The 26271-nt window shown below is 50.9% G+C and overlaps 2 protein-coding genes across 3 annotated transcripts; one reads left to right on the top strand and one right to left on the bottom strand.

Moving 5' to 3' along the window:
• The first annotated feature begins 115 nt into the window (after nt 1-115).
• LOC115100456 (centlein-like) lies at nt 116-18117 on the top strand. The gene is made up of 12 exons (XM_029618934.1): nt 116-239; nt 381-492; nt 2589-2622; nt 3567-3721; nt 3867-3948; nt 4169-4361; nt 4445-4512; nt 4747-4823; nt 5094-5194; nt 6697-6782; nt 11977-12108; nt 12682-18117. The coding sequence occupies exons 2-12, from the start codon at nt 427-429 to the stop codon at nt 12825-12827; spliced, it is 1140 nt and encodes a 379-aa protein (XP_029474794.1). The 5' UTR covers nt 116-239; nt 381-426; the 3' UTR covers nt 12828-18117.
• On the bottom strand, nt 13227-25977 carry LOC115100457 (mucin-19-like). Of its 2 annotated transcripts, XM_029618936.1 has the most exons (5): nt 25788-25977; nt 17634-18047; nt 17349-17531; nt 16915-17081; nt 13227-16713 (listed from the first exon to the last, which is right to left on the bottom strand). In XM_029618936.1, exons 1-5 carry the CDS (start codon nt 25960-25962, stop codon nt 16669-16671), a joined length of 984 nt encoding a protein of 327 aa, XP_029474796.1. In that variant the 5' UTR covers nt 25963-25977; the 3' UTR covers nt 13227-16668. The 2 variants fall into 2 exon arrangements, with proteins under 2 accessions (XP_029474796.1, XP_029474795.1); XM_029618935.1 differs by having other exon boundaries at nt 17349-18047.
• Between the last annotated feature and the right edge of the window lie 294 nt (nt 25978-26271).

Here is a 26271-nt window from a genome sequence, read left to right as displayed (position 1 = left end):
TCCCAAGAGTCTGTGCGCGGCGGACGTTGGCCCTGACTCAGGAAGTGTTGCTGTAGGGGAATTTGAATCGCTTGGAGGGAGGCGGAGGCGCTGATGGTTACCGGTGAGGCCCAGCTTGGTAGCCGCTCCTTTTTTATCGTTTTACGATTTCTAGAGCGACCTGGCCGCGTACGCAGAGTCCCTTCCCCAGGAGCTGAGTGGGATCCTAGCTGGACTGACACCGGCCACCTGCGAAGCAGGTTCAGGAGCACTGGCTGCCCCACTAGTACCCCCCCCCCCCCCCCCCGGGCTCCTCGTGGGCAATGGGAGCATGGATTCCCCTAGAGTGTTACCCGCCGAGGCCATGGTTAATGCTGTTACTCTGTTACCTCTTTCTGCAGCCTTGGTTCCTCCTGGCTTGGCATCCACTCCCAGTGTGTTAGCAGCATGAGCTGGGACACGCAGCTCGACTCCATCCTGCATGCCACGGAGAGCAATGTGGCCAAGATAAAGGTCAGTGATCTGTCACTCCTAGGAGCTCTGACCAAAGAACGCCAAGAATGCACATAGGATGTCTCTGGCCAGATTAGCAAAACCCTTCATCCCTGGGAATGGAACCAAAGTCCAACCAAAAGTTGTTTGGAGCAGGGCTAAAAAAATATTTTGAAAACTTTATTTACTTTTTTTTTTTAATTGTAGTACCAAACGCCAGCTCAAATATTTTCCCATCAGGGAACACCCCCCCCCCCCCCCCCCCCCATGGAATGACAGTTACTACCCTTAACAGAAGGTATGGGGACTTTGCATGCCTAAAAAAGAAAAAAACAGCTTACTGGGCAAACTGGATTGACCATTGGGTCTGTTTCTACCATTTCTGACTATGTGACACAAGCTTTCAGTGATTAGTTTCTTACCTGAACTGAATTGTTTTGTGGGGGGTTTTTTTCAGTTTTAATTTTTCTGAAGGATATGAATGTTTTACTGTTGCTATTTTTAAAGTGATTTTTATTTATTTATTTTATTTAAAAGTTTTTATATACCGGAATTTAGCAGGCTGCCTTCATTCCGGTTTACAGATATAACAACTTAAGACATTTGGGAGCAACTGACAATAAACAGGAAAACAACTGATATCAAACGAATTAAAAGATAATAAATAAGAGAAGTTATTGCCAGTATTTTTGTGTGCGCTGCTTTGACTGAAGAAAAGCAGTATATTAAGTTAAATTGTAAGGTACTTTTTTATCATTGGCATGCTTCATTTATTGTAATTTTTTTCCATGTCTCAGCTTATTTTTTTTATTTTTTCTTTTCCCTTTTTCTAGCTTCTCCCTCCACTTCCCTGTGGCTCCAATTCCTCTTTGCAGTACAGCAGTGGAGGGGGCAGCTCCTCCCTGCAGCCCAGTGTGAGTGTGATTCAGTATGCTAATTAGGCCCGGCGGTAAAAACAGGTAAAAGGAGGCGCTAGGGACACTAGCGCATCCCTAGCGCCTCCTTTTGACCCGGAGTGGCGGCTGTCAGCGGGTTTGACAGCAGACGCTCAATTTTGCTGGCGTCGGTTCTCGAGCCCACGGGCCAACTTCAAATTTATTTTTTTTTTTTACTTTGGAAAGTTTCGGGACCTCCGATTTAATATCGCCATGATATTAAGTCAGAGGGTGCACAGAAAAGCAGTTTTTACTGCTTTTCTGTGCACTTTCCCGGTGCCCGAAGGTAGGCGCTAATTTCTGAAAGCAAAATGTGCCGATGCCGAAAGACTGAATTTCCTGCCAAGTTGATACTCGTTCCAGTTCTGGTGTCTTTTTGTTTGTGGACGATTAAAGTCTGTAGTTTTGGGGGGTTCCAGCTCTTTGGATCTATTCGCCCGTGAGAGAGGTTTTAAGATTAATCTTGGCTTGGGTACAGATTGGTTCTCTGCCGCCATCTGCTGGTAGGGAGGCAAAACCCACTTGTCTGGACTGATCTGGGATATTACAGGAACAAAAATTAGCAGGTAAGAACCAATTTTCCTTTCTTCTTGATCTTATGTTCTTATCTTGATGTTTGTTTTCTAACATGAATTGGTTTAAGCTTATCAAACCAACTACTGAACCATTGTTAACCTAAGCTGCTGGATTCCTGCTCCCTCTTTTCTCTCCAGTTTGATTGCAGCATGGATGATTTAGGTTAAATAGAACGGGTTGTGTCACAAACGTCATGTGTGGGTCTCTTGTGCCTTTCGAAGGGGGTGGGGAATTAGGTCGCAGAGGTGATGTGTGGGTCTCTTGCCCTGGGAGGGGTGGAGAGGAAGAGGAGTAGAAGAAGTGATGGGAGCTCCAAGCCTGCTTGCACTTGGCTTAGAAACGGTGCTGTGAGAGTCCATCTTGGAGGAGGAGGCGGCTGCACATTTAAGAGGACTCTTGTGTGCTCATTAGGGAGACAGGAGAGAAAGTCCTAACAAGTCCCATGAGAAGAGAGCTCCTATATATTATTCTGACAACCAATGTGTGCAAGTGGTGGCTGACCCCAGCTTGTCCGGTGCTCTGATGCCCCAGGGTGTAGCATTAACTCCCCCATCGGTGCAATATGAGAATCTCCTTTTATTTGCCTTTTCTCTTTCTTCTTTGCAGCAGAGACTGAACACAGCGGGAGCCTTGTCTAAAGGTAACACTGATTAATATTTGCCTCTAACTCTGTAGTGACAGTGCCGACTTCCCTGCACCTAGAACAGGAGCAGATCCAGCCTCTCTCCCAATGGGGAGAAGAAACACTGCTAACCTATTTATTGTTGAAAGAGCTGATCAGGACTCTGCCCTCCCAGATATTCAGAGAGCACAGCACATTTAGCACTGTGTTTGTCTCAGCTAAACTTGCGTTATTGCGTTCAACATAGCTGCTGCTCTTTATTTAAAAACGCTTATTCCCTGTACATACCAGGATCCGTCCAGACTGCTGAGTTATGCCTCCCTTCCAGCAGATGGAGTCAGAGAGAAACTGAAAAGGCACCTCCCATATACCCTGGTGCACCACCTGCGATCCTTCAGTATTTCTCTGACTCCAGCAGATTGAGAGTGCATAACCTGCGGTCCTGATCTTCAAATTGGGAAGGGTTCCTCTGTCCTTTGGTATCAGGTTTGATTTATTTATGGGAATCCTCTGACTAGATCAATATAAAAAAAAAAAAAAAAGTCAAGGGGCTTGTAGGACCTTTCGTGATAGTTCAGATCAAGCAGCCGGAGGAGTTAAGGCTTCGCAATGAGGCCGAGCGCGTCCACTCCTCTGTGGAGGCCATCGGGGGGAGGTTGACTCTCTCTCATGAGAAGTGTCCCCTTGACGGTTGATGTACGCTACTGTAGTTGCGTTGTCTGACAGTATCTGTCCCGCATGACAGTGTCCTTGTGGAGCCCCAGCTAGAAACGTTACTGCCAATTTTGACTTGTAACCTATTCGAAAAAAATGACTGAAACCATTGAAGACCTCTAGCTTTAAATCCTAAATGATTAAATGTAAAAGATTGGTGGAGTCACTGAGCTGAGTATGGGGACCATAGAGCACTGCTTGCTTTTTGTCCTCTTCACTCCTCTGCTCCCCTCTCTCTCCATTGACAGAACTGCTCTCTGACTCGTGCCAGAGGAGGATGAGTGCATACGACCCACCGCTAGGGACCCTCCAGCCCTGTCCCTTCTATACCCACGGTCCAAGTCAGGGCATGACTGCCGAAGAGATAGCAGCGGTCAGCAGCCAGCTAGAGACACAAGCCGAGGTAAAACGAACTCGCTGACCCGGCCTGGATATGAAGGGAGGCATGGAAGCGGATGTGTGGGGGAGGGAGGAGGAATGCATGGGGGGTGGGGGGCGATGCCAGTGATGGGGAGAGCGACAGTGGCTTTCTTTGTGTGTTCTCATAGAAGATGGCATTGCTGACCCAGGCGGTGCGGAGACTGGAGAGGGAGCGCCAGCAGCAACAGCAGTGCATACGCAACTTGGAAGGTATATACACACACAGAGGAGGGGGATCTCGGGGGCACTACCCGCTGCTGAACGGGCGGGTGTGAGGAGACTCCTGTTGTAAGCTCCGCTTTAGAAATGGTAGCAGTTGTAGTAATCCTTGCAGGGGAGGGTAAGCCATGTCTTGTGGGTCTTGCCTTTCTGGGATGTACAGTAAAAAGGCTGTGTCTGTCTTAAACCCCTTCTGCTGTGGGAATTACAGAGGAGGTGCATCGCCTGAGGAGTGACCCTCGCACCCTCTCTGACCCCACCCTGCACAGCAGGGTGGAGGAACTCAGGCGAGAGGTCTTCAGCGAGCTCCGCACCCTACGGGAACAGGTACTGCCTCTCTATGGCCGAGGCCTTGCCCAGGAACAGCCTCCTTCCTCCCACCTGAAACAGGACCTGGCTGAGAGGTACGTGAGCAGAGCGCTGCTGGGCGCACCATCATCAGCTCAGGCCTTCCTTCACCCATGGTCTCCGTTCCCTTCTATTCCAGTAAACGAATCCTCTGGCAAGAATGTGAAGGCCTCAGACGAGAAATAAGCCACATCAAGCAAGACCTGCGTACGTAAGCGGGCATAAACGCTCTCCAAACTGCTTTAGGGCTGGTGAAAAGATCTGTGATCTGTGCAATACCAACATCCAGATGTTACAAAAATGAAAGTTCAGCAACAGAGGAACTGGGAAAGATTAGTTAGCAGAGCTCCTATAGTACTGCACCTGGGGGAGGGGTGGGAAGACGCGGTACTGCCCCATGCTTGCACGAGAGCTGGTGTCTGATGCTCTCTTCTGCTGCAGGAAGACAGGAGGAAGACCTTCTCCGACAGATCTCAGACAGTCATGAAATGAAGAGACTGCAGGACAGGAACCATAAGGTACACATTACGGGCCATACTGGGGGGAAGCTATGGACTGTGGGATGAGCCCTTGGGTCTTTCATCTCCTGTTGTCATCAGCAGGGTTTGGTTTGCCTGTTGAATTGGGTTCAGGCTGGTGCTCAATGTAGCTCTTAGGAGCAGCACTCGGGCCTCAGGAATTTCTCCTCCTCCGTGTCCTCTCCATGATTGTCTAACTCGGTCAGGGTCCACATCGTCTTCACAGTCTCTGCACAGGATTTGTTGCTGTTATTTCCACTTGGTTGCCAGATGCTGCAAGAAGTGATGAGCAGTTACCAGTCTCACGCTGTGGACTTAAAAAGGACAAAGCTGGAGAGTGAAGAGAGGGAGCAGGAGCTGCAGGCTCTCAGGTAAGAGAGGTCTAAAAATGTCCCTGAATCCCCGGCACAGCGATGAAAGGGGGAGATAGTAGCAGTTACTGATGTCCGTGCATGGGTGCTGGAACCGGCAATTGAATGCATCTGCCCTCTGCTATGTGCGTCCTGATTCAGAAGCCCCATTCTCTCCTCGGTGCCCGAGGGGGGCTCATTGCAGCCCCCTACTTTTCCCCACCTGGGATAGAGGTCAGCTCAACCTGGTGGCCTCTTCTCTTTTCTTGGCAAGTCCTCCTATGTGCTTCTCCTCCCTTCCTGTTCATACCCAGATCAGTCCAGATTCCTGGGTTTTGCCTCCCTGCCAGCAGATGGAGACAGAGAAAAGCTTCAGTGTCGCATATAACGGAATGTACCACCTGCAGTGTCTCCGTATTTCTCCATCTCCAGCAGATGGTAGGGTTGGGGACCTTTGTGTGGTTCAGTCCTTTTGCTGCTGGTGGTGCCAGTTCCCTCTCCCCCCAGGAGAACGCGTGGGATCCTGCAGCAGTTGCTTCAGCCACACAGGGAAGTAGCTTTTTTCTCACTTTGATTTTGTGTCAGGAGCAAAGCTGAGCGGCAGAGTTGAGCGGTAGCCGGTGAGGCAGCAGTAGGGATCCCAACCTGAGGGTGAGTTCTCAGGCAGTGGCTTGTGGCTGTACGGCACGCGGTCAGGCCTGCATGGCTGAAGCCTGGGGACTGGTGCGCGGCAGTACCTGATGCACGTGCCCAGGTCTCGCAGACCGGCCTCCGCTCCCGATGCCCCTGTGTTGGGGATGGAAGTTCTGGGCAGGCTGTGGTGGTGTCTGAAAAACAACGGAGGCACAAAAGAGGGGATGAGTGCCTGAGAGAGGCCATGGACATCTTGGCGGCTGCAGTGGAGTCAGGGGATTTCCCCTGTCATTGTCCCTGGCTGTACAGTGCCCCGATGACAGGCAGGAGGCTAATTCTTGTGAAAAGGGGGCCCTCCTGGGGGAGGATTCTGGCAGTTTCTCAGTTTGTGCTACTTGTGCACAAAGCTTACTTGGCCAGGAAAGCTGCGGGGCGATGCTCCTTTGGACCGTGTCGTGTGAAGAGGCCCGGGGTTTCGTGGGGAAAGAGTTCCAGGTGAATTCAGGGGGTCCTAGGGATGGCAGCTTGTCAAATAGTCTGGCGGCAGCCTCTGAGGAATCCCACAGATGGCTCCCCAGATGCGGATACTGGTCTGGAGCAAGGCCGTGTCGCGGAAGGGGACCATCCTGTTCTCTGCTGGTGTCTGATAAAAGTATTCTCTCAGCAGGTGGAATCAGTACTAACACTGGGTTTTGACAAATCTTTTCTCTGCCGGTAAAGCATGAGCAGACATTACGGGGGCTAGCTGGGCTGGGACTGTATGGGATATGTTTGCATTCAGGGGTGGATGATTTCCCGCCTTTTTCCCCAGAACATTCATTTCATCTGTTAATTTGCCTTTCAACCAATAGGGAAACTTTTAATATAATTTTATGTCACTGTTTCTCCAGGACAGAACTTATCAACATAAAGGAAGAAATGAAACATTTTTACCGAGATGACAAAGTGTTTCCTTATGCTCCACCAGGGAGAGCCCGTGAGTAATAGATCCATTTACCCCCCCCCCCCTAACAAAATGGAACCTGTGAGAGATCTGTCCACTCAACCAACACTGAGAGCCTGTGATGGATCTATCCACTCTACTCTCCCACTATCAGCAGAGGTTGTGAGATCTATTCAGCTCACCTCCCACCAGAAGAGAATCCATGAGAGATCTAACCACCCAACCCCTCACCAAGATAGCCTGTGATAGATCTACCCAATCCACTCTCCCACCATCACAGAGCTTGAGAGATCTACCCAACTCACTCCCTACCAGAAGAGAGCCCATGAGAGACTTTTCAGCTTGGAGAAGAGACAGCTGAGGGGAGGATATGAGAGGTCTAGAACGGGTAGATGTGAATCGGTTATTTAGTCTTTCAGATAATAGACAGACTAGGGGGCACTCCATGAAGTTAGCATGGGGCACATTTAAAACTAATCGGAGAAAGTTCTTTTTTACTCAACGCACAATTAAACTCTGGAATTTGTTGCCAGAGGATGTGGTTAGTGCAGTTAGTATAGCTGTGTTTAAAAAAGGATTGGATAAGTTCTTGGAGGAAAAGTCCATTACCTGCTATTAATTAAGTTGACTTAGAAAATAGCCACTGCTATTACTAGCAACGAAATAGACTTAGTTTTTGGGTACTTGCCAGGTCTTATGGCCTGGATTGGCCACTATTGGAAACAAGATGCTGGGCTTGATGGACCCTTGGTCTGATCCAGTATAGCATGTTCTTATGTTCTTAACCCCTCACCAAGAGAGCCTGTGATGGATCTATCCACCCAATTCTTCACCAAGACAGTCCATGATTGATAGCTGTATACACCCAACTCCCTCACCAAGAGAGCCTGTGATAGATATAGCCACTCCACTCTCCCACCATCAGCAGAGCTTGTGAGAGATTACCCAACTCACTCCCTACCAGAAAGAGAGCCCATGAGAGATCTAACCACCCAACCCCTCACCAAGAGAGCCTGTGATGGATGTACCCAATCAATCCCCCTAAAAAAAGTCAGTAAGAGGCCTACTCAAAACTCCTGCACCAACAGAGCCCGTGAGAGATCTTCCCAACCCACTCCCCATCAAAAATAAGCCCATGAGAGATTTATCTGCATATCCCTCCACCGAGGGTGCCTGTGAGAGGTCTCCCTGCCCCACCTTCCCACCAAAAGAGAATCCATGAGAGAGTTCCCTGTACATACCCAGATCAGTCCAGACTCCTGGGTTTTGCCTCCCTGCCAGCAGATGGAGACAAAGTTTCACTGATACTACATAACCCAGTGTGCCACCTGCAGTCCCTCCATATTTTTCTGTCTTCAGCAGATAGTAGATGGTGTAAAACATGCAGTCTGGAGAGAGAGAGAAACCCCCCCCCCCCCCCCAAAATACCAAAGATTAAAAGACAACATTTCTTGATCCTCCTAGGGGACTGAGGTCCTGGTGGGGCCATCCCTTCCTGGTTTGAGGCGGTCGAACAGGGAGTTGGTGGCCCTTCTGATAACTCAGTCTGAAAGTCCATGGGGTGGACATCTGGTGGTCCAGATCCCTCATCTCCCATGAGACAGCAATGGAACTTGCTGGCAGTTCCCTGAATGTACCCGGATCCGCCCAGACTCCTGGGTTCGTTCACCCTTGCCAGCACATGAAGACAGAGAAAGTAAAACTGACACTGCTTCATATACCCTGGTGCCACCTGCAGTTCCTCAGTATTTCTCTGTCTCCAGCACTTGTCCTGGGCTGGGTAGCTAACGTCTGGCTCTCTTCTGAACTGCTATATGGCCTGCACTCCTGGAACTGGAACCTCTGCACCAAAGGAAAGTATTGATTTCTCTGTATCTTTATTTGTTCTCAGAGTAAAAAAAAAAATGAGAACAAGGAATGAGTTAGAGGAATCTGGAGCAGTGAGGTTCCAGGTGGGAGAAGCTGCTTTAGCAGCTCAGGGAGCTCAGCAATGGGGTTTTTCAGCAGCTTCTCTGCCTGTGGAGGAGACCGGGTGTTGGTTCTGTGGCGCTGAGGGTCTCTTCCCCTGCTTGCCGTTGATGTGTTGATGGCACCTTGGTGCGGGGAGGAACAGCGAGTGCATGCGGCAAAAGCTGCATGGCATTCGCGGCCTCATTGAAAACATGGCCACACTGATAGAACAAGCCTCGTGTGTGGCGGGATCTAGTGCTGAGGCTTTCCCAGTCAGCGTGGAAATGGCAGCCATTTTTGATTCCCTAGTAGTGTCGGCAGGAGAGGCAGGGTAATCCCTTCCTCAACTATTGCCAGCAGGTCCCTGTCCCGCGGAGGTGCAGAGAGGCACTAGTACCAAGGAGGAGTCTCTGGTTCTGATAGAAGTCTTATGCTGGTTTTAATTTGCTTATGCGCAAAGCTTATTTAGCGGAATGGGCAGCGGGGAATGCTGGCTCCTGGCCCCAGTCTCCAGGGATTCTCAGCCAGTTAAGAGGTCTGAGCTGTTCAGAAGCTCTTCGGGACTTCAGTGATTTTCAGTGCCGGAAAACGAAATTATCAGGTAAGTAATTTCTCCAGTTAGCAGGCTGGAAGAAATTGCAGGAGGAGAATTGTTACTTATATTGGGATAGATCAGGTTGTTCCCCAATCTTTGCTTGTGTTTTGAGGTTCTCTGGTGATTTCTATGGGTTCCTTGTCCAGTGATTGTTTCAATGATGTGGGCCGGCTCCATTTTATAAAGAGCTTGGTTATGGCTAAAATTAGAATTTGTTTACTTCGTGCGTGCGCCTGCCAGGACAAACGTCTCTGGCATTGCTGACTTGCTCCAGCTCCCTTGATGGTGGGCAGGCAGAGAGGCGGTCACTGTGGAGTGGCTCTCATAGTGCCACACCTTACATCGCCTGAGTGAATAAAGTTCAGTGTGAGAAAGTTAGACCCCGGGGAATGGGAGCTAATGGAGGCAGCGATGTGTCTCGTTCACGGAAAATGGGGGCATCCAGATCAAAGAAAACACAAAGGTGTTGCGGTTTTACAGCTGCTGAACAGAACACGGTAAGGAAGGAATCGGAGCTCCGGTGCTGCTGTGGACTCGAGGGATTCTTCTTTGTCTTCGCTCTGTGACCTCTGGTGCACAAGGGATTACAGCAGATAGAGAAATATCTATCTGGGCAATGTGATCCTGGTAGATCCAGAGTGGCCACATCCACCATGCTTCCCACATCTCATCAACATGGCCATAGGCAGGCCCCTGAGATTTGGACATCGGTTGACTCTTTTTCCATAAGGGCCCAATATTTTTGGGTCAGGCAGTTCACTTCTGCCTTGCGGCTTCGCTTCTGAGAGACAACCGAGATGGAGGGGATATTCCGAAGCAGTTATTTCCACCTTATTGCAGGCTAGCAACCTTCTACATCCTTGACGTATGAGCAAATGTAGAGGATCTTCAAGTCCTGGTCTCCTGTTGACAGAGTGCAGCCTCAGCCTGTTCAGGCTATGGTGTTGCATATTTTGGCTTTTTTATAGAAAGATTCTGGTCAAGGGACGGCTTCTAACTCTGAGTCCAGGTAGTGACACTGGGTTGTCTCCAGGGTGAGGTGCAGGGGTATCCTCTGTCTGCACATCCGGATGTTATATGGTTCCTTTGGGGAACTAAGAACTTGTGTTCTCAAGGGCAGAACATTTGTCCGTCTTGGAATCTGAATCTATTTATTTATTTGAAAGGGTTTATATGCTGCTTTTACAACTAGATGGTCGGTCAACATGGTTTACAAAGATTGTGTGAGGCTTGGTTTGAGCCACTAAGAGAGTTATGGTTAAGGACTTGACTATTTGTTCAGCCGGGAGAATTTCGAGCTCCAGGAGCTGTCGTGTCGAGATCCCTTCCTACAGATGGCTGACTCGGGGGTATATTTATGCATGGTGCCTTCTTTTCTGCCTGAGGTGTAGCCTTGGTTAGACAGTGGAGCTTTCAGCTTTTCCAGATTTGGATTCCTCTATGCCTCATGCAGGGGAGCTTTGCCTCTTACTTAAATGGGAGGCAAACATTATTGAGGTATCTAAAGATCACTTATGATTTCCATACATTGGATCACCTCTTTGTACTGTGGAGTGGTCCAAAGAAGGGGGAAGTAAGGCGTCTAAGGCTTCAATTTGTGGTGGCTGAAGGAAGCGATCGAGTTGACTTACGTTTCTAAAGGGCGCCTTCTTTCAGGAGCACACAGAACGCATTCTCGGGCAACTTCCTGGGCTGAGTCACAACAGGTGTCTCACATGAAATTTGCTGGGTGGCTACCGGGAAGTCGTTGCACACTTTCGCTAGGCATTATCGCTCGGACGTCGGGGCTCCGGCTTCCATGTGCTTTAGTGAGATTGTTCTACGAGCGGAACTCTAATCCCACCTCTCACGTACATCCCAGGAGTCTGGACTGATCTGCGTACATACAGGGAAAGGAAAATTGATTCTTACCTGTAGTACCGCAGATCAGTCCAGAGACCTGCCTATTTACTGGGGGGTAGAGTCTGCTGCTTGTACTGTTGTACAAGTTGTTGGAGGTTTCAATGCTGATTGCTTATGTTAAATTTGGAAAATGAGTTTTCCATTGTCTTTTTGGGCAACTTCACCTTCTTTTGGCTTGTTGGAGGGGAGCGAGTTTGCTTAGACGTTTATGGTAGTTGCTGTCATCGTCGCTTGGGAATAGGTCAGTACTGAGGGACTGCAGGTGCCACATTGCATTATGTACAGTATTAGTGAAACTTTCTCTGATCTATCTGCTGGCAGGGAGGCAAAACCCAGGAGTTTGGATTGATCTGTGGTACTACAGGAATGAATATTAGCAGGTAAGAACCAATTTTCCTATTCTCAACAATCCCCACCTTAACGAAAGAAATTGTGAGAGAGATCCAAATGATAAAGCTTTGAGAGCTCATCAGTGGTGATTCCCTCCCCAGTGATGAATCTTGCTCATGAGAGCCTGTTGGTGATGGTGATCGTCCTCAGCTGCCCCACACCTCCAAGAGAGCCCATCAGTGACAGGTCACCCTCTCCCACTATGAGAGCCCATCAGTGACAAATCCCTATCCCCTTCCCACCTTCTTCTCTCTCCGCTGGTATCATAACTTCAGTCTAGGGTGGGGGGGTTGCTGGGGTTCTAGGCCTCCTTTTGGCTCGTGCTGTGATGTTTCTCCTCCAGGCCTGCAGCAGCCAGCACCGTTCTGTGTGTATCCTCTCTCCTAATAGGCAGAAGCCGTGCGAGGAGGAAGGATTCAGATGAGGGACGTTCTGCGAGTGAGACTTCAGCCTCTCAGCTCAACTTCACGGACATCAGCTCAGATGATGTGTCCTCGGCGCTGGATGTGACAGACCGTGCAGGTGAGCGTATCTGGGTCTCCCCCAGTGCTGCAAGGTGCGTGCAGACAGGGAGCATACCCCGGTTCACTGCCCCACCTTTGGGTGCTTGCCTGTGCAAAGGCGCATACACAGGGCCCCCTCTCCTGGACCCTAGCGGGCGAATGTGTGCAGAACATACAAATAGGTGTGGAGAGGGGATCATGTATGGGTCCCCCGACCGCATGGACTGCGGTGTTTGGTTGCATGCGGGGAGCTTACACTGTTTCCTCTCCCTCCACTGCTGCAGCCGTGAATAAAAGGGAGTAGACAGGTGCCCCCCATAGGCTATGTGTGCAGGGGACTATGCAAGTGTCCCCCCTCCCCCTCGTGCTGCAGGTGTGATCAGAAGGGGAGCAGCCACGGGTTGTGGTCCCTCCCCACCACCACCACGCGGTGTGAGAGTGCATCAGCCCGTTTCATCGCCTCTTGCTAGGGGAGTGGGGGCAGGACTGTCCCCCCCCCCCCCCCCCTCTTAATATCTTAGTTGGGTTGCAGTAGTTGTGGACCTCACCAGGACATTAGCTGCGATGTTTCTGACTGCTCGGCCTTGCTTAGCTCTCCACAGAAGGTCCCCTGCCACCATGGAGCCACAAGGAAAGAGTAGAGCCAAGATGGGAAGTGACCTGGATGTAGATGACCTCAGCAGTGACCTGGACGGACTTTCAGAGAGCTTGCCTGAACTTAATTTAAGTGACTTTTGACCCCCAGCTGCAGGCGTGGTAGAAGCTGTCCCCTGCTGCTCCATTTCCACACTGGGATCCGCTCTGCCCCCTCCTGCTGCGGACACAGCACGGAGGAGTCAGCTCAGCGCTAGCTGAAGAGTGCTGCGGCAGGAGTGGTCCCTGGAGCCGCTGGGGTCAGGGAAGAGCTATAGCCTGCTGACATCTGCCAGTAGCCCCTCCTTCTATACACTTCAAAGCCTCTGGCAAGCCAAGCTTCATCTCCGCGCCTCCAGATCCTGCTTCCAAGGCCCAGCGGCAGAGAGGGACAATGTGAAGGCTTTCAGTGCCAGGAGTAGCCATCCTTCCTTATCGGACATCTTACAGGCCCCACCGGCACTCATCCAACCCCTACAGCAAGAAAGAGGCAGCACCGTGGCAAACAGGCAAAATAAACTTTATTGCCAACCAGTAAGAAAACTATGCAAAGACAACCTGCCCTGGCCTCCAGGAGCAGAGCAGGTCTGGGCCCAAATACACTTATTTACAAAGCTTCTGTCTAACAAAGCACCTGCTGCTTCTTTAGTGCAAAAGTGTCTTCTCTAAATAGCAAACTGGTGTTACTCTGTACAGTGTGCTGCTGCTTTCCCTGTGGGGCTCTGTTTTCTGAGCTATTTCTTATGGAACAGGGCCTAGAATAAGAAAGTCAGGATGCATTTGCTACTGGAGAAGGTGTAATGGCTGCTGGCAGTGGCACAGCCTGAGCTTTGCTTCCACGATGCAGTAACTAAGGCTATCCTATCTCAGCTTCCTTTCTACGTACACAGGCTCCTAACCCTGCCCTAAATTCTTACAAAATATTCAGAAGGAGCTGTGACCCTGATTCCCAGCACCAGGCCCTGCTGAGAGTTGTGCTTGTGGCTCCCCTCTCACGCTGTGGAGTATCAGGGCTCTAGTGTTATTCCCTCGCTCCTGTAGAGGAGGAAGTTAAGCTAGTTTTTTGGATTTGTCTACATCTTGGCTTGGGTACAGGCGATACGGAGGCTGCACACTCGCTGATGTAGCAGAGCCTCCCAGTCTTTGGTTCTCTCTTCTGCCATCTGCTGGTGGGCGTGCATAACGCACTGAGCTGTGGTATTGCAGAAGAACAATGAGCAGGTAAGAACCAATTCTCCTTTCTCGGGGGCTGGAATCAGCAGGATAAGGAGGTAAGAGAGGAAAACTGGTTCTTACCTGTTAGCAACAATACAAATGTAAGTGCCTTAAGCAGACTCGAGCCTAAAAGGTAATTCTTCCCTGTAGGGCAGGAAAGCCTGGGGGCCGTAACCATAGGAGGGGGAGCCAGAGCACCGGCTGTACCGTGAAGCAGGGGAGGGTCCCCAGCCGGGGGATGGACCCAGCCTGGAATATTAGCCTCCTTTTTATTTACTTCTATATATTTTTTCAGTTAAACTCCAGCCTGCAGGGTTTATACCTTGGAGGCAGAGCAATCGCGCAGGACTGCAGCTGCCACGCTAGATTACAGGGCAGGGGCAGTGAATTTTTTGTCTGTCTGCAGTTGCTGGTAGGGGAGCACAGCCTATGCACCTTCATTGGGCTGGGGATGAACAGGACTTCGTTAAGGTGATGCACTGAGTGCCAAGAGGGATGATCCACAGCTCGTTGTTGTCTGGCAAGGTCAGGCGTACACTGGGCTGGGGCAGACGAGGACTCAGCCTGCAGTTCTCTTGTGATTACTAATTTCACTAGGTCCTCCTCCGCTCCTGTTTGCTGGCAGCAGCTGCATGGGCCCAGGGAAGGGCTTGGAGGCTCTTGCAGCAGGACCTTTATGGACCACAGGAAGAAAGACTCAACTGCTTTTCCTAGTCTCTTGCACTAGGAGAGCAGCTAGGATTTGGGTTTTTAACCTAACACCAGGCTGGCTGATGCTTGTTACAACCTTTCTTGTAGGGGCGATGGATTAGGCAGGGCCCACGCTGGCCTCTCCCGTTAAGGCTGTGGCTGTAGGCGGGAGTAAAGAATCATTGATGTAGTGACCGCAGCAGGGGCCTCCCGCCACACACGTTACTCTTTTCTCCCTGTGCGTCCTTAGTGCGAGGGGAGATGAGAAGGTTACAGCTCTGCGCTAGGTCAAGGCGAGCCCGATGAGTATCGGAACCATTGTAGTCCGGTTATGAACAACGGTCGCCTGAGCGGCTGTGACCTATTACAGGAGGTCTGTACCAATGCAAACACTGACGGCACGGCTGCTGCCTGTGCTACGAGCGTGGCGCAAAGCAGGACGGACACTGGGACAGGGCAGCAGTCAGGATGAGAGGATTTGGCTGAGGCAGCCACAGGTTCCAGAGCAGTAATGGAGCTCATGTTCTCCACTGCTGCACAGAGGCTCTAACGCTGACCGATCTGTTACTAAAAACGTTACTACAGACAATCAACCAGGATGTTTTCATAAAAATGTGCAAATGGTGCCTGCTGAGTTTGATTTTTAGGTAGCAGGACTGGGGAAGTTCTCTGTAGCGGACATTGCTGTCTCCAGTTTCCAATACTGGTCTCGCCCTGTACAAATAGTTGTGAGAACTAAGAGCAAGGATTGGTTAAGACAGGGACAGCCACTCTTGAAGAGTCAAAGATAGGCCTGGTTTCCAGTATATCCACACGGCCCTTCCCTGCAAGTGAAAATCTCTCTCATGCGTGTTCAGTAAGAGCAATGCTGAAAGCCGGGCCTATTTGTGGCGCTGGAGGACCAGAGTGAGCACAACTCCAAGGAGCCCGAAACACAGGAACTAATGATCACTTACGTCCCAGAAAACCTCACATAGGCTCCAGCCCCACTGCCATTAGAAATCCCAACGTCTACTCTAGCTCTGTGCTTTTCAGCCTCTCCTGTCTGCCGTGCTGCAGGCTCGCCCTCCCTCCTCATCAATGTCATGGATGCATTCACCGTCAAAGAGCAAGGCACGCTGTCAAAAGTGGCAGCTCCTCCCTTCCCAAGGCTCCCGGCCAAGCTTTCACCATGGGGGCACTGCCACCTTCATCCCACTTGTACAGCTGGCACGGCCCTGTCCCAACTCCTCTGCTTACAGAGGGAGCTGGCACTACCCTGGCACAACAGGTGTGGGCAGCATGAGCCCTGCCTGCTGCAGGACCTACCCCCTCATTCTGGCCAGGAGGCCCACAATCTCCTGCTCCCACCCTCACTCCCATGCCACCTTTATGCCAGTGGCTCTGTTTTAGACTGGAAAGTGTTAGGAGAGAGGGCCGGCTGTGGAAGAGAGGACTTTTACACGGGAACAGGCTGCACATGGCAGATCATAATTAAGCAGGGGGTGGGAGCTGGGTTATCATCCAAAAATCTGGCCAAAAGGGATGAGCAGACCAAGCTGCTCCCACCACCATCGTTACAGTAATAAGAGGAGGTGGGGGCTCCTTCTAGACTAACCCTGAGCTTTCGAGGACAGACCCCCCCTCCCCTTCCTCAGAGGGTGCTAGAGTGGCCTGGACAGCTCCTGCCTCACTACGTGGGGTGATCTACAAGGTGCCCCCGTCTCCTCTCATTGTTGCTACACCAGACTAATACCGCTCTCTCTCTCTGAGCATCTTTACATTGCTTTCCCTGACAAAACGCACAGAAAATCTCCCCTGGCTGCCACCGCGGCAATCAAAGCCCAAAGGAGCAGAAGGGGGGCGGTGTCCACTCCCTTTCCGTGAGCCATGGAAAGCGACAAGAGGGCTGCAGGCTCTGCTCCTCCGATGCCGAGTGTGGCAGGAACGTGTCCGACCCCTGCCTTGTCCCCAAAAGATACAGGGACATTTGGGCTGCAATCAGTCTTTGTCCTGTGCACAATAAACAGGGCTGCAGGGCTTGTGCACGTCCACTGCTCCGCTAGTAACTGTACAGAGCGAGGGGCGACTCCTCCATGATATCATCCTGCGAGGAGAAGAGAAACCTGGGAATTGCAGAAAGACAAACCATCCCCGGCACAGGCCAACTTGGCTCTAGTGCCTTTGCCTGCCCCCGCCCCCCCCCCGTGGGACCCAAGCCAGCCAGGAGGTCTGGGTCCATGCCGAGCATTAGCAGAACCTCCCTCCCTCCCTCCCTCCCTCCCCCGGCGCCGCGTGCCGCTCTCACCATGGGCAGATCCTGCAGGCGGTGGAATTCTGTCTGCTTGTGCCTCTGTTTGTAGCGGAGAAATCCCACCAGTGCCAGAATCCCCAGCACGATGACAAATACGGATATAACTGCCACCATCAGGGGCTCGCTGCTGATGCCACTGCTGCGGGAGGAGCCCGAGACCTCTGCAGACGAAAGGAGAAGGTACAAGAAGCACAGGGTGCCCAGCATCCCAGGGACGAGAGCCACCCAACCCCCTCTGACCAAATAAAACTGCACTGGGGCAAGGACTCGATGAGCACAGTGCCCGCTGGGGAGGTGCAGATTCCCACACTTCCAGGACGTCCATGTGCAGCCCTCGGAAGTCAGCAGAACCTGCCTCTTCCCATGGTGCTGGCCCTGTTTCAGGGCCAGAGCCCGCCCCTGCCTAGGAAAGCACGGAGGCTTCTCACCTGTCTCGCTGTCCCCCGGGTCTTGGATCGGTCGCTCCTCCTGCTCGGTCAGGGCCTTGCTTTCTGTGGGACCATCCTTTGCAGCAGGGCTGGGGGCCGTCGCTGTGCTGGACTCCCCCTTGGGCGCTGGGGTCCCCGAGGTGCCAAATGCAGTCACTTCAGTCTGGGTGCTCCCCCGCGTCCCTAGCAGTAGAGAGAGAGATAACCAGCGCCCCCTCACAACAGCAACACTTTCTCCATGCCTGTGGCCCTTGCCACCACGCCCCCTCCCCCCTCCATACTTGCCTGTCCTGCCCTTGGTGTCCAGCGGCGTGGCGGGTGAGGCTGCAGTACCTCCAGGAGCCGCAGGGCCTGGTGTTTCTATCTCGTGGTCCTCAGTGGACGGCTCTCTCCACGGCACCGTGTGGGCACCACTGATGTTTGCAGCCGCCTCCATGGTAGACGTAAGCTGTCCGTGGCCATCGGCCAGAGAGACGGGCCCCTCTGTTCGTGTAGGGCCGGTTAGGGCAGGCTGGTCCTTGGCCGAGTCGCTGGGCTCCGTGGGATACATGGGGCTGCTCTGCACCCGTAACACAGAGTTCCTTGTGTCTGCAGCCAGGGTGGAGGTGTCCGGCTTTGAAGGAGCAGTGGTGCTCGCCCTGCCCACTGGGAGTGACACAGCTGCCAGGGTGCGCAGATCCTCCGAGGCCCGCATCACTCCTAAAAGGTTTTAGCAAAGAGAACTAGGGTCATCATTAGGGCAAGTTTCAATAAAGCTCCTTTTTACACAGCAACGGCTTCCGATTTGTTTTCTGGGTCCCTCCCAGAATGGTTAAGAGACTTCAAAAGGTAATGAGAAACCTGAAGGATCCTGAAAGGAGAGCAGAAACATGAGCCTGGGTGTAAGCTGCTTGGTGCTGTGGTTAGGGCCTTGGAAGGGACTGGGGTAACCGTCACTGTTAAACCCAAACTTCAGTGGGCAGGGGGAGGCTGATGATTTGGCAATGGCTTGGCTGATTGTGGTAGCCGAGGGGCTTATTAGAAAACTTGGTAATAAGACTGGGAATGGGGGTCTGGGGGCTGGATTAGCGCTGCTCTTGGGGTCCTGGCACTGATGTGGTGAGTAGCGTTAAGGAAAGGCTGGGGTTTGAGTGTGGGAATTTGTAGGATCAGCTGGTCCAATTGGGTCTTTTCTGCCAACTCTATTAAGAAATCCAGAAATACACGGCAGCCTACCTCACCCAGATCCTGTGCCTGTGGTCTCCCCCCAATTCCCTGTACTGATCCACCCACCTCCCCCCATGGTCCTACTAAGGCACCCCACCCACCCCAGCGCTAATAAACCCAGTTTCTCCCCTCTGGTCCCGCTAACCCACCCCAGCACCTGCAGCATTTCCCCGTGGTCCTGCTTAACCACAAGGAGCAAGGGAGATGGGGGTCTCAGTACTCACATGGTTAATCCAGTCCCTGCTGAGAGCTGGAATAAGACATTGCCATAAAAGGGTCTGCGGGAAGGAACAATGTACACAGACTGAGAGCCATAACCGCTCTGCCGAGGGGAGGGAAGAGGGAATCTCCTGTAATACTGGCCAAGCCTTATAGCCCCTCTCCTGACCTCTCAGACACAGCCAAAAATTAAACTGCAGCTCCTCCCTGGCAAAGCTGCCACTTCCACGCAACCAGGCTGCTGCATCAGTGACCTAATGATCAGGATAATTAAAAGGAACTGACAAGAAAGGTTATCATCTCATTATGAGCTTAAAATTATTCTGCCTGGCTTTTGCCAGTCACTCTGTACTTTGTCTTTTGCTCGTTCTGTTCTGACCTGAAGAGTTTTAGCGCTCAAAAGCTGGTCCAGTGGTGTATTAAGTTAGTCCAATAAAAAGGGATCACCTAATTTAAGAACCTGCCATACTGGGTCAGACCAAGGGTCCATCAAGCCCAGCATCCTGTGTCCAACAGAGGCCAAGCCAAGTCACAAATACCTGGTAAATACTCAAACATTAAATACATCTCAAGCTAATATTCCTTATTTAATAATAGCAGTTTATGGATTTATCCTCTAGGAACTTATCCAAACCTTTTTTAAACCCAGTTACACTAACTGCACTAACCGCATCCTCTGGCAATGAATTCCAGAGCTTAACTATGCACTGAGTGAAAAAGAATTTTCTTCAGTTTGTTTTAAATGAGCTACTTGCTAACTTCATGGAGTGCCACCTGGTCATTCTATTATCTGAGAGAGTAAATAACCAATTTACATTAATTGTTCAAGTCCTTTCATGATTTTGTAGACCTCTATCATATCCCCCCTCAGTCATCTCTTCTCCAAACTGAACAGCCCTAACCTCTTTAGCCTTGCCTCATAGGGGAGCTGTTCTATGCCCCTTATTTTGGTTGCCCTTCTCTGTACCTTCTCCATCGCAACTATATCCTTTTTGAGATGCGGTGACCAGAATTGTGCACAGTATTCCAGGTGCAGTCTCACCATGGAGCGATACAGAGGCATTATGACATTTTCCGTTTTATTCACCATTCCCTTCCTAATAATTCCTAACATTCTGTTTGCTTTTTTGATCGCTACAGCACACTGAGCCGACGATTTCAGTGTGTTATCTACTATGACACCTAATTCTCTTTCATGGGTGGTTACTCCTAAAATAGAACCTAACCTTGTAACTACAGCAAGGGTTATATTTCTCTATTTGCATCACTTTGCACTTGTCCACGTTAAACTTCATCTGCCATTTGGATGCCCAATCTTCCAGTCTCACAAGACCCTCCTGCAATTCATCACAATCCGCTTGTGATTTAATTACTCTGCATAATTTTGTGCCATCCACAAATGTGATCACCTCACTTGTCATACCCCTTTCCAGATCATTAATAAATATATTAAAAAGTACTGGTCCAAGTACAGACCCCTGAGGCACTCCACTGCCCACTCCCTTCCACTGAGAAAATTGACCATTTAATCCTACTCTGTTTCCTGTCTTTTAGCCAGTTTGCAATCCACAAAAGGACATCGCCTCCTATCCCATGACTAAGTTTTCTTAGAAGCCTCTCATGAAGACTTTGTCGAACACCTTCTGAAAATCCAAATACACTACATCTACCGGTTCACATTTGTCCACATGTTTATTCACCCCTTGGAAAAAGAAAATGCAGGAGATGTGTGAGGCAGGACTTCCCTTGGGTAAATCCATGCTAGCTGTGTCCCATCAAACCACGTCTATCTAAATATTTTGTGATTTTATTCTTTATAACAGTTTCCACTATTTTTCCTGGCACTGAAGTCAGGCTAACCGGTCTGTAGTTTCCCGGATCGCCCCTGGAGCCCTTTTTAAATATTGGGGTTACATTTGCTATCCTCCAGTCTTCAGGTACAATGGATGATTTTAATGATAAGTTACAAATTTTTACTAATAGGTCTGAAATTTCATTTTTTAGTTCCTTCAGAACTCTGGGGTGTATACCATCCGGACCAGGTGATTTACTACTCTTCAGTTTGTCAATCAGGCCTACCACATCTTCTAGGTTCACCGTGATTTGATTCAGTCCACCTGAATCATTACCCATGAAAACCTTCTCCATTACGGGTACTTCCCCAACATCCTCTTCAGTAAACACCGAAGCAAAGAAATCATTTAATCTTTCTGCGATGGCCTTATCTTCTCTAAGTGCCCCTTTAACCTCTCGATCATCTAACGGTCCAACTGACTCCCTCCCAGGCTTTCTGCTTCGGATATATTTAAAAAAGTTTTTACTGTGAGTTTTTGCCTCTACAGCCAACTTCTTTTCAAATTCTCTCTTAGCCTGTCTTATCAATGTCTTACATTTAACTTGCCAATGCTTATGCTTTATCCCATTTTATTCTGTTGGATCCTTCTTCCAATTTTTGAATGAAGATCTTTTGGCTAAAATAGCTTCTTTCACCTCCCCTTTTAACCATGCCGGTAATCGTTTTGCCTTCTTTCCACCTTTCTTAATGCATGGAATACATCTGGACTGTGCTTCTAGATTGTTAAACAAAACAAAAACCATGTCCATGCCTGTTGCACACTTTTTACCTTTGTAGCTGCTCCTTTCATTTTTTTTCTACTTTTCTCATTTTATCAAAGTTTCCCTTTATTTCTGATCATGCCTGGCAGGCAGGGTGAGAGTTAACTATGCACACTCCCAGGGCAGAGAGAGACTTCAGAAAGCTTCAAACTGTTAGTTCTTCCTTAGCAAGAGGAGAATGCAGACGGTGATGCCAAAATTAGTGCTCTACAGCAAGAAGCAGCCTGTCTATGCTCCAAATCCACCCTCTGTGCCCTTCAGGAATCCCCTGCAGAGTCTCTCTATGGACCCCAATTATGGTACAAGCATGCAACCTCAATCATTCTGTATGAAGAGCTAAAGATGTGCACAGGAGAGGACGTGGAATTCAGTTCCAGCCAGGTGAACCCATTCAGACAAAGGAAAAAGCCTCTGGAACCGTGCTAATAAGAGTGCATTTTTATTTAGAGCTTGTCCACTCCTTTTCACTGGCAGGTCCAGTTATCTGCTGACCTTCCCTGGCCGGGGGCTTACAATCTGTTTGTACCTGCGGAGGAAATGGGTGACATGACCCAGTCATGGGTGATCCCACCCAGTGGGATTTAATTCTGGGCTTGCAGCCTGATGCTCTAACCACAAATGGGAAATGACTCAAATCAATAAGAACATAAAGAACATAGAAGTCTTGGCTTGTATATCTTCCAAGGCACAGCCTGGGGGGCAAAGAGCAAAACACCTTGCCTGTCCCACACCAAGATTTTACAGCCTACACCAGCAGCAGGGCCCCACTTCCACTAACAGCCACATGGACACCACTGCAGAAAGGCAGGCTCTGGGGATGTGGAAATGCTTTGTGTGTACAGAGTTTGATTTTATGCCTGCAAATAAAACACAAAATTCAACTTTATTCTCAGAGTGCATAAACTACCAAAAGAAAGGAATAAACTGAAACTGTTTGGTGTTCATAGCCCTAATGGCCACCACAAAATAAATAAACCAAAACCCCAACAATATGAAACTGAGAACAAAACCAAACTCTACAGGATACCAGAGGAGTCTCCAACCTAAGTCTGGACTAAGAAACCAGATCCAACACAATCTGCCTCAAAGAGGACCTGAAGCATCAAAAGCTCCTGAGGGAAGATTCACACAGCAGCTCTCGGAGAGAAAAGAGTCCGCACACGTGGAGCAGAGAAAGGCAGAGCTGGAGATGCGAGTGGAGCTGGATCTGCTGGAGTGGGCACTGCTGGGCCATGCAGCAGCACTGGAGAAATAGAAACAGAAATGCACTTCCTCCGCTGCTGTGCAAAGAGATCAGAGTAAAAAATCAGCAGCTTCCCAGAAAAGGAGGAGCAGGACAAAGGGTGTGGAACTGGGCTCTGGCACCTGCTGGCTACAGGGCTAGGACAAGTGAGAACTGGGCTTCGTGGTCCCAGGGAAGCTTGGCTGAAGGTAGTAAAGGCACAGTCAGAGCAGGGACCACACCCAGGGGAAATCTGCTAGTTCAGGGGCGAAGGTACGGCCCCAGAGGGCGAGCCAGGGGTGTCTGCACAGTCCTCTTCTACCTGCTGCACAGAGCCAGAGGCAGCATCCGCTCACTCAGGCGATGTCATCAGGGTTTCTTGGAGGTGCACGGATGTTGGGGCAGCAGCATGCGTGCTACCCTGCCACCGGGTCCCAGAAGGTACGGACCAGAACCAGGGAATCGCTCTGTCTTCTGGGCTTTCAGCACAGTACCGCGGCTGCTGTGTTAGTGGGAGACTTTTTCAAGGACTTGTTCGATACAGCTGTGATGAGCTTTTTAGACAAGAGACAGCTCTGAGTAAAAAGTAGCGAGTGGGGGAGCCACGCACTGCCTGCACCCAGCGTCACTGATGTGCTGCCCAGCCTCATCCCTGACGAACGGCGCAGGACATGCCACCCTCACCGACCCCACTTCCTGGATCAAGCAAAAAAGCATCCAAAAGTACTAAACCCCAGTCCGGGGACCTCTGGCAGACAAAGGAGCAATCAGACCCTGAAACACAAGTTTTCTTACAATTCAACAAATCTTGTCAATAAACCCTGAAGGAGAGTTACTGATCCTGTTCCAGTGCACGGCCAGCAGCAGAATGGGGAAAGGGGGGGGGAATCTGCTGTCAGTCTGCAAGTCCTTCATTTGCAATGACTCAGGGACTCACTTTCCCCCTCTTTAACAGGCCCCCCACCCGTGTTCCTAGCCTGGTCATTGCAGCTCCTTCTGGAACCCTCCGTCCCGGGCTTTAAACCCAGCCACTAGATGTCACCCTTAACAATGACCAGAACTCTCTCTCTTTCTGCCCCCTCCCCATGGAGCTGAAGATCTGACACCGGATCAAACTGGGGACCCGGCCCATGGTGGCTCTCCTACTTCACACCAATCTGTGTCAGCCTCTCCCCTCAATCTGTTTTCCACCTACTTCTTTCAAAGCTGCCTCCTCTAAATCCTGAGCCAGCTGCATATGGCCCTGAGCTAGGTGCACTCAGCAGACACCTTCCACAGAGCAAGAAAAATTCAGCTGCAAGTTCCCACCTGCCTTCAAGATTCTTCCCAAAACAAAAAGCAAACTTGGCCTAATGCAGCCTGCAATCAGCAGAGGTGCATGCTTGGGACGGAGGTAGAGGACAGTGGAAGGGACAGGGTTCGGTGCAGCCTGCAAGCCAGCAGAGGTGCATGCTTGGGACGGAGGCAGAGGACAGTGGAAGGGACAGGGTTCGGTGCAGCCTGCAAGCCAGCAGAGGTGCATGCTTGGGACGGAGGCAGAGGACAGTGGAAGGGACAGGGTTCGGTGCAGCCTGCAAGCCAGCAGAGGTGCATGCTTGGGACGGAGGTAGAGGACAGTGGAAGGGACAGGGTTCGGTGCAGCCTGCAATCAGCAGAGGTGCATGCTTGGGACGGAGGTAGAGGACAGTGGAAGGGACAGGGTTCGGTGCAGCCTGCAATCAGCAGAGGTGCATGCTTGGGACGGAGGCAGAGGACAGTGGAAGGGACAGGGTTCGGAAGCTATAGTATTACCAACACTGCACCCTTTACTCCTTTGAGCAAAGGCAAGGGGAGAAAACAAGGGGCAAATAAGGAAGCCTTCACTGGTGCTGGTCAGATGTCATCCAGCAAGAATGCAGGAGAAAAGCCGGACAAGTTCTGGAAGCTTTTTAGCAATGGGATGTGGGGCAGCCTTTTCTGCTGGTCACTGGCACCAATTCAGTTACGGCTCCTGAGACTTCTCTTAAGGTAGGACTGCTTGGGGAATCCACACGAAATCTGAAACATTTTAAAAGAGCTTCTGCTGATAACAGACTCTACCCTTGTCCAAATTTATAACACAAAAAAGGGTGTTTGCAGCAGCCATGAAGAGAGCAAGGCTGCTTCCTTCTGGGACATTTCTGCTAGAGCCCTGGCTCTGGCCTCAGGTACTTGGCCACTGAGCACAATATCAGCTTTATGCAGCCTCAGCAACCCGTTTTTCAATGGTTAATTATGAGTTACCCAAACAGGAGACAACCAAGGGAGGGAAAATATTATTCTTGTGCGAGAGGGCTCAAAAGGCTCCAGAGCTGACCACAGGACCCTTGCCTATGAATGCCAGCCTTCATACCCTCTGCACTACAGCAAGGCCTGCAAACAAACCCTGCTCAGTGCAAACAATAAGCAGCAAACGCCACATCTGCTGCCTCCCTATGTCCTAGTGCACAGCATTCCCCCCATCTTGAACATAAGAACCTGCCATACTGGGCCAGGTCAAGGGTCCATCAAGCCCAGCATCCTGTTTCCAACAGAGGCCAAAACCAGGCCACAAGTACCTGGCAAGTACCCAAAAACTAAGTATATCCCAAGCTACTGATGCTAGTAATAGCAGTGGCTATTCCTTAAGTCAACGTCCAAGAACTTATCCAATCTTTTTTTAAACTGCACTAAACACATCCCCTGGCAACAAATTCCAGAGTTTAATTGTGCCTGGAGTGAATAGGGCTCTCCACCTCTCCCTCCTATCGGGATGTCCTGGTGCACAGCCTCTTCCCTCACTCCCATCAGGTTGTCTCGTTTCATGCCCTCCCATTCAGCTCTCCTCAGGGAGCCAACAACCACCTCTCCCTCCTCATTCCTTCCTACGGGACAACATGGTGCACGGAATCTATTCATACACCGTGGGGACAAAAAGAGCCCGTCCTTGGCCTCTTTCTGGAGTTTTATAGCAGATCGGACCTGGTGCACAGACCGTGGATGTGATGCAGCCTGTGGTTCAGCCCCACCCCGGCGAGAACCGGCGGATCATCCCGCCCCCGAACAACGAGGGGAAAGCAAACTTCACAGAAAGGGATGGGCGCAGAGGACGAGAGTTTACCGATCTAAGACACGGGGGGAGAGCGGCGCCGGAGCCCGGGCCGGGATCCCTTCCTTACCTGCCCCGAGGAGGCAGCAGAGGCCGAACAGCACCGGACGCAGCCCCCGCTCCATCCCGGAGCCGCTTCTCTCCCACCACTGGGCGGCACTGGGGAGAAGCAGCGCTGCCACGTGGGACCCACGCGGCGGGGGCGGGGCAAGGGAGCCGGAGCACCGCCTCCGCCGCGCTGCCATTGGCCGCTCGCACAGTCAGCCGCCCGTCTATTTCTACCGGCTAGCCACGCCCCGGGCTGTGATTGGCGGCCCGGCAGCGTTCTGAGGGCGGGGAACTATTTATTGTAAAGACGGAAGTGACAAGGCCGCCGCCTGCGCTTTTCTCGGGCCGGAGGGCGAGGGTGGCGCTGCCTTCCGCCAGGCTCTAAGCAGCGACGGCGCAAGGGGACGAGGCCCCCGGGGGCCCCACCTCCAATCTAATGCCCCGCCACTTACACCCCTAGCTGGGGCTCTATTGTGGGTGGGGAGGAGGCCCCCCCCTCTATTACC

The sequence above is a fragment of the Rhinatrema bivittatum genome, chromosome 10, assembly GCF_901001135.1.
Source record: "Rhinatrema bivittatum chromosome 10, aRhiBiv1.1, whole genome shotgun sequence".
Taxonomy (NCBI): Eukaryota; Metazoa; Chordata; class Amphibia; order Gymnophiona; family Rhinatrematidae; genus Rhinatrema; species Rhinatrema bivittatum.
This window is presented reverse-complemented; position numbering and strand designations above follow the sequence as displayed.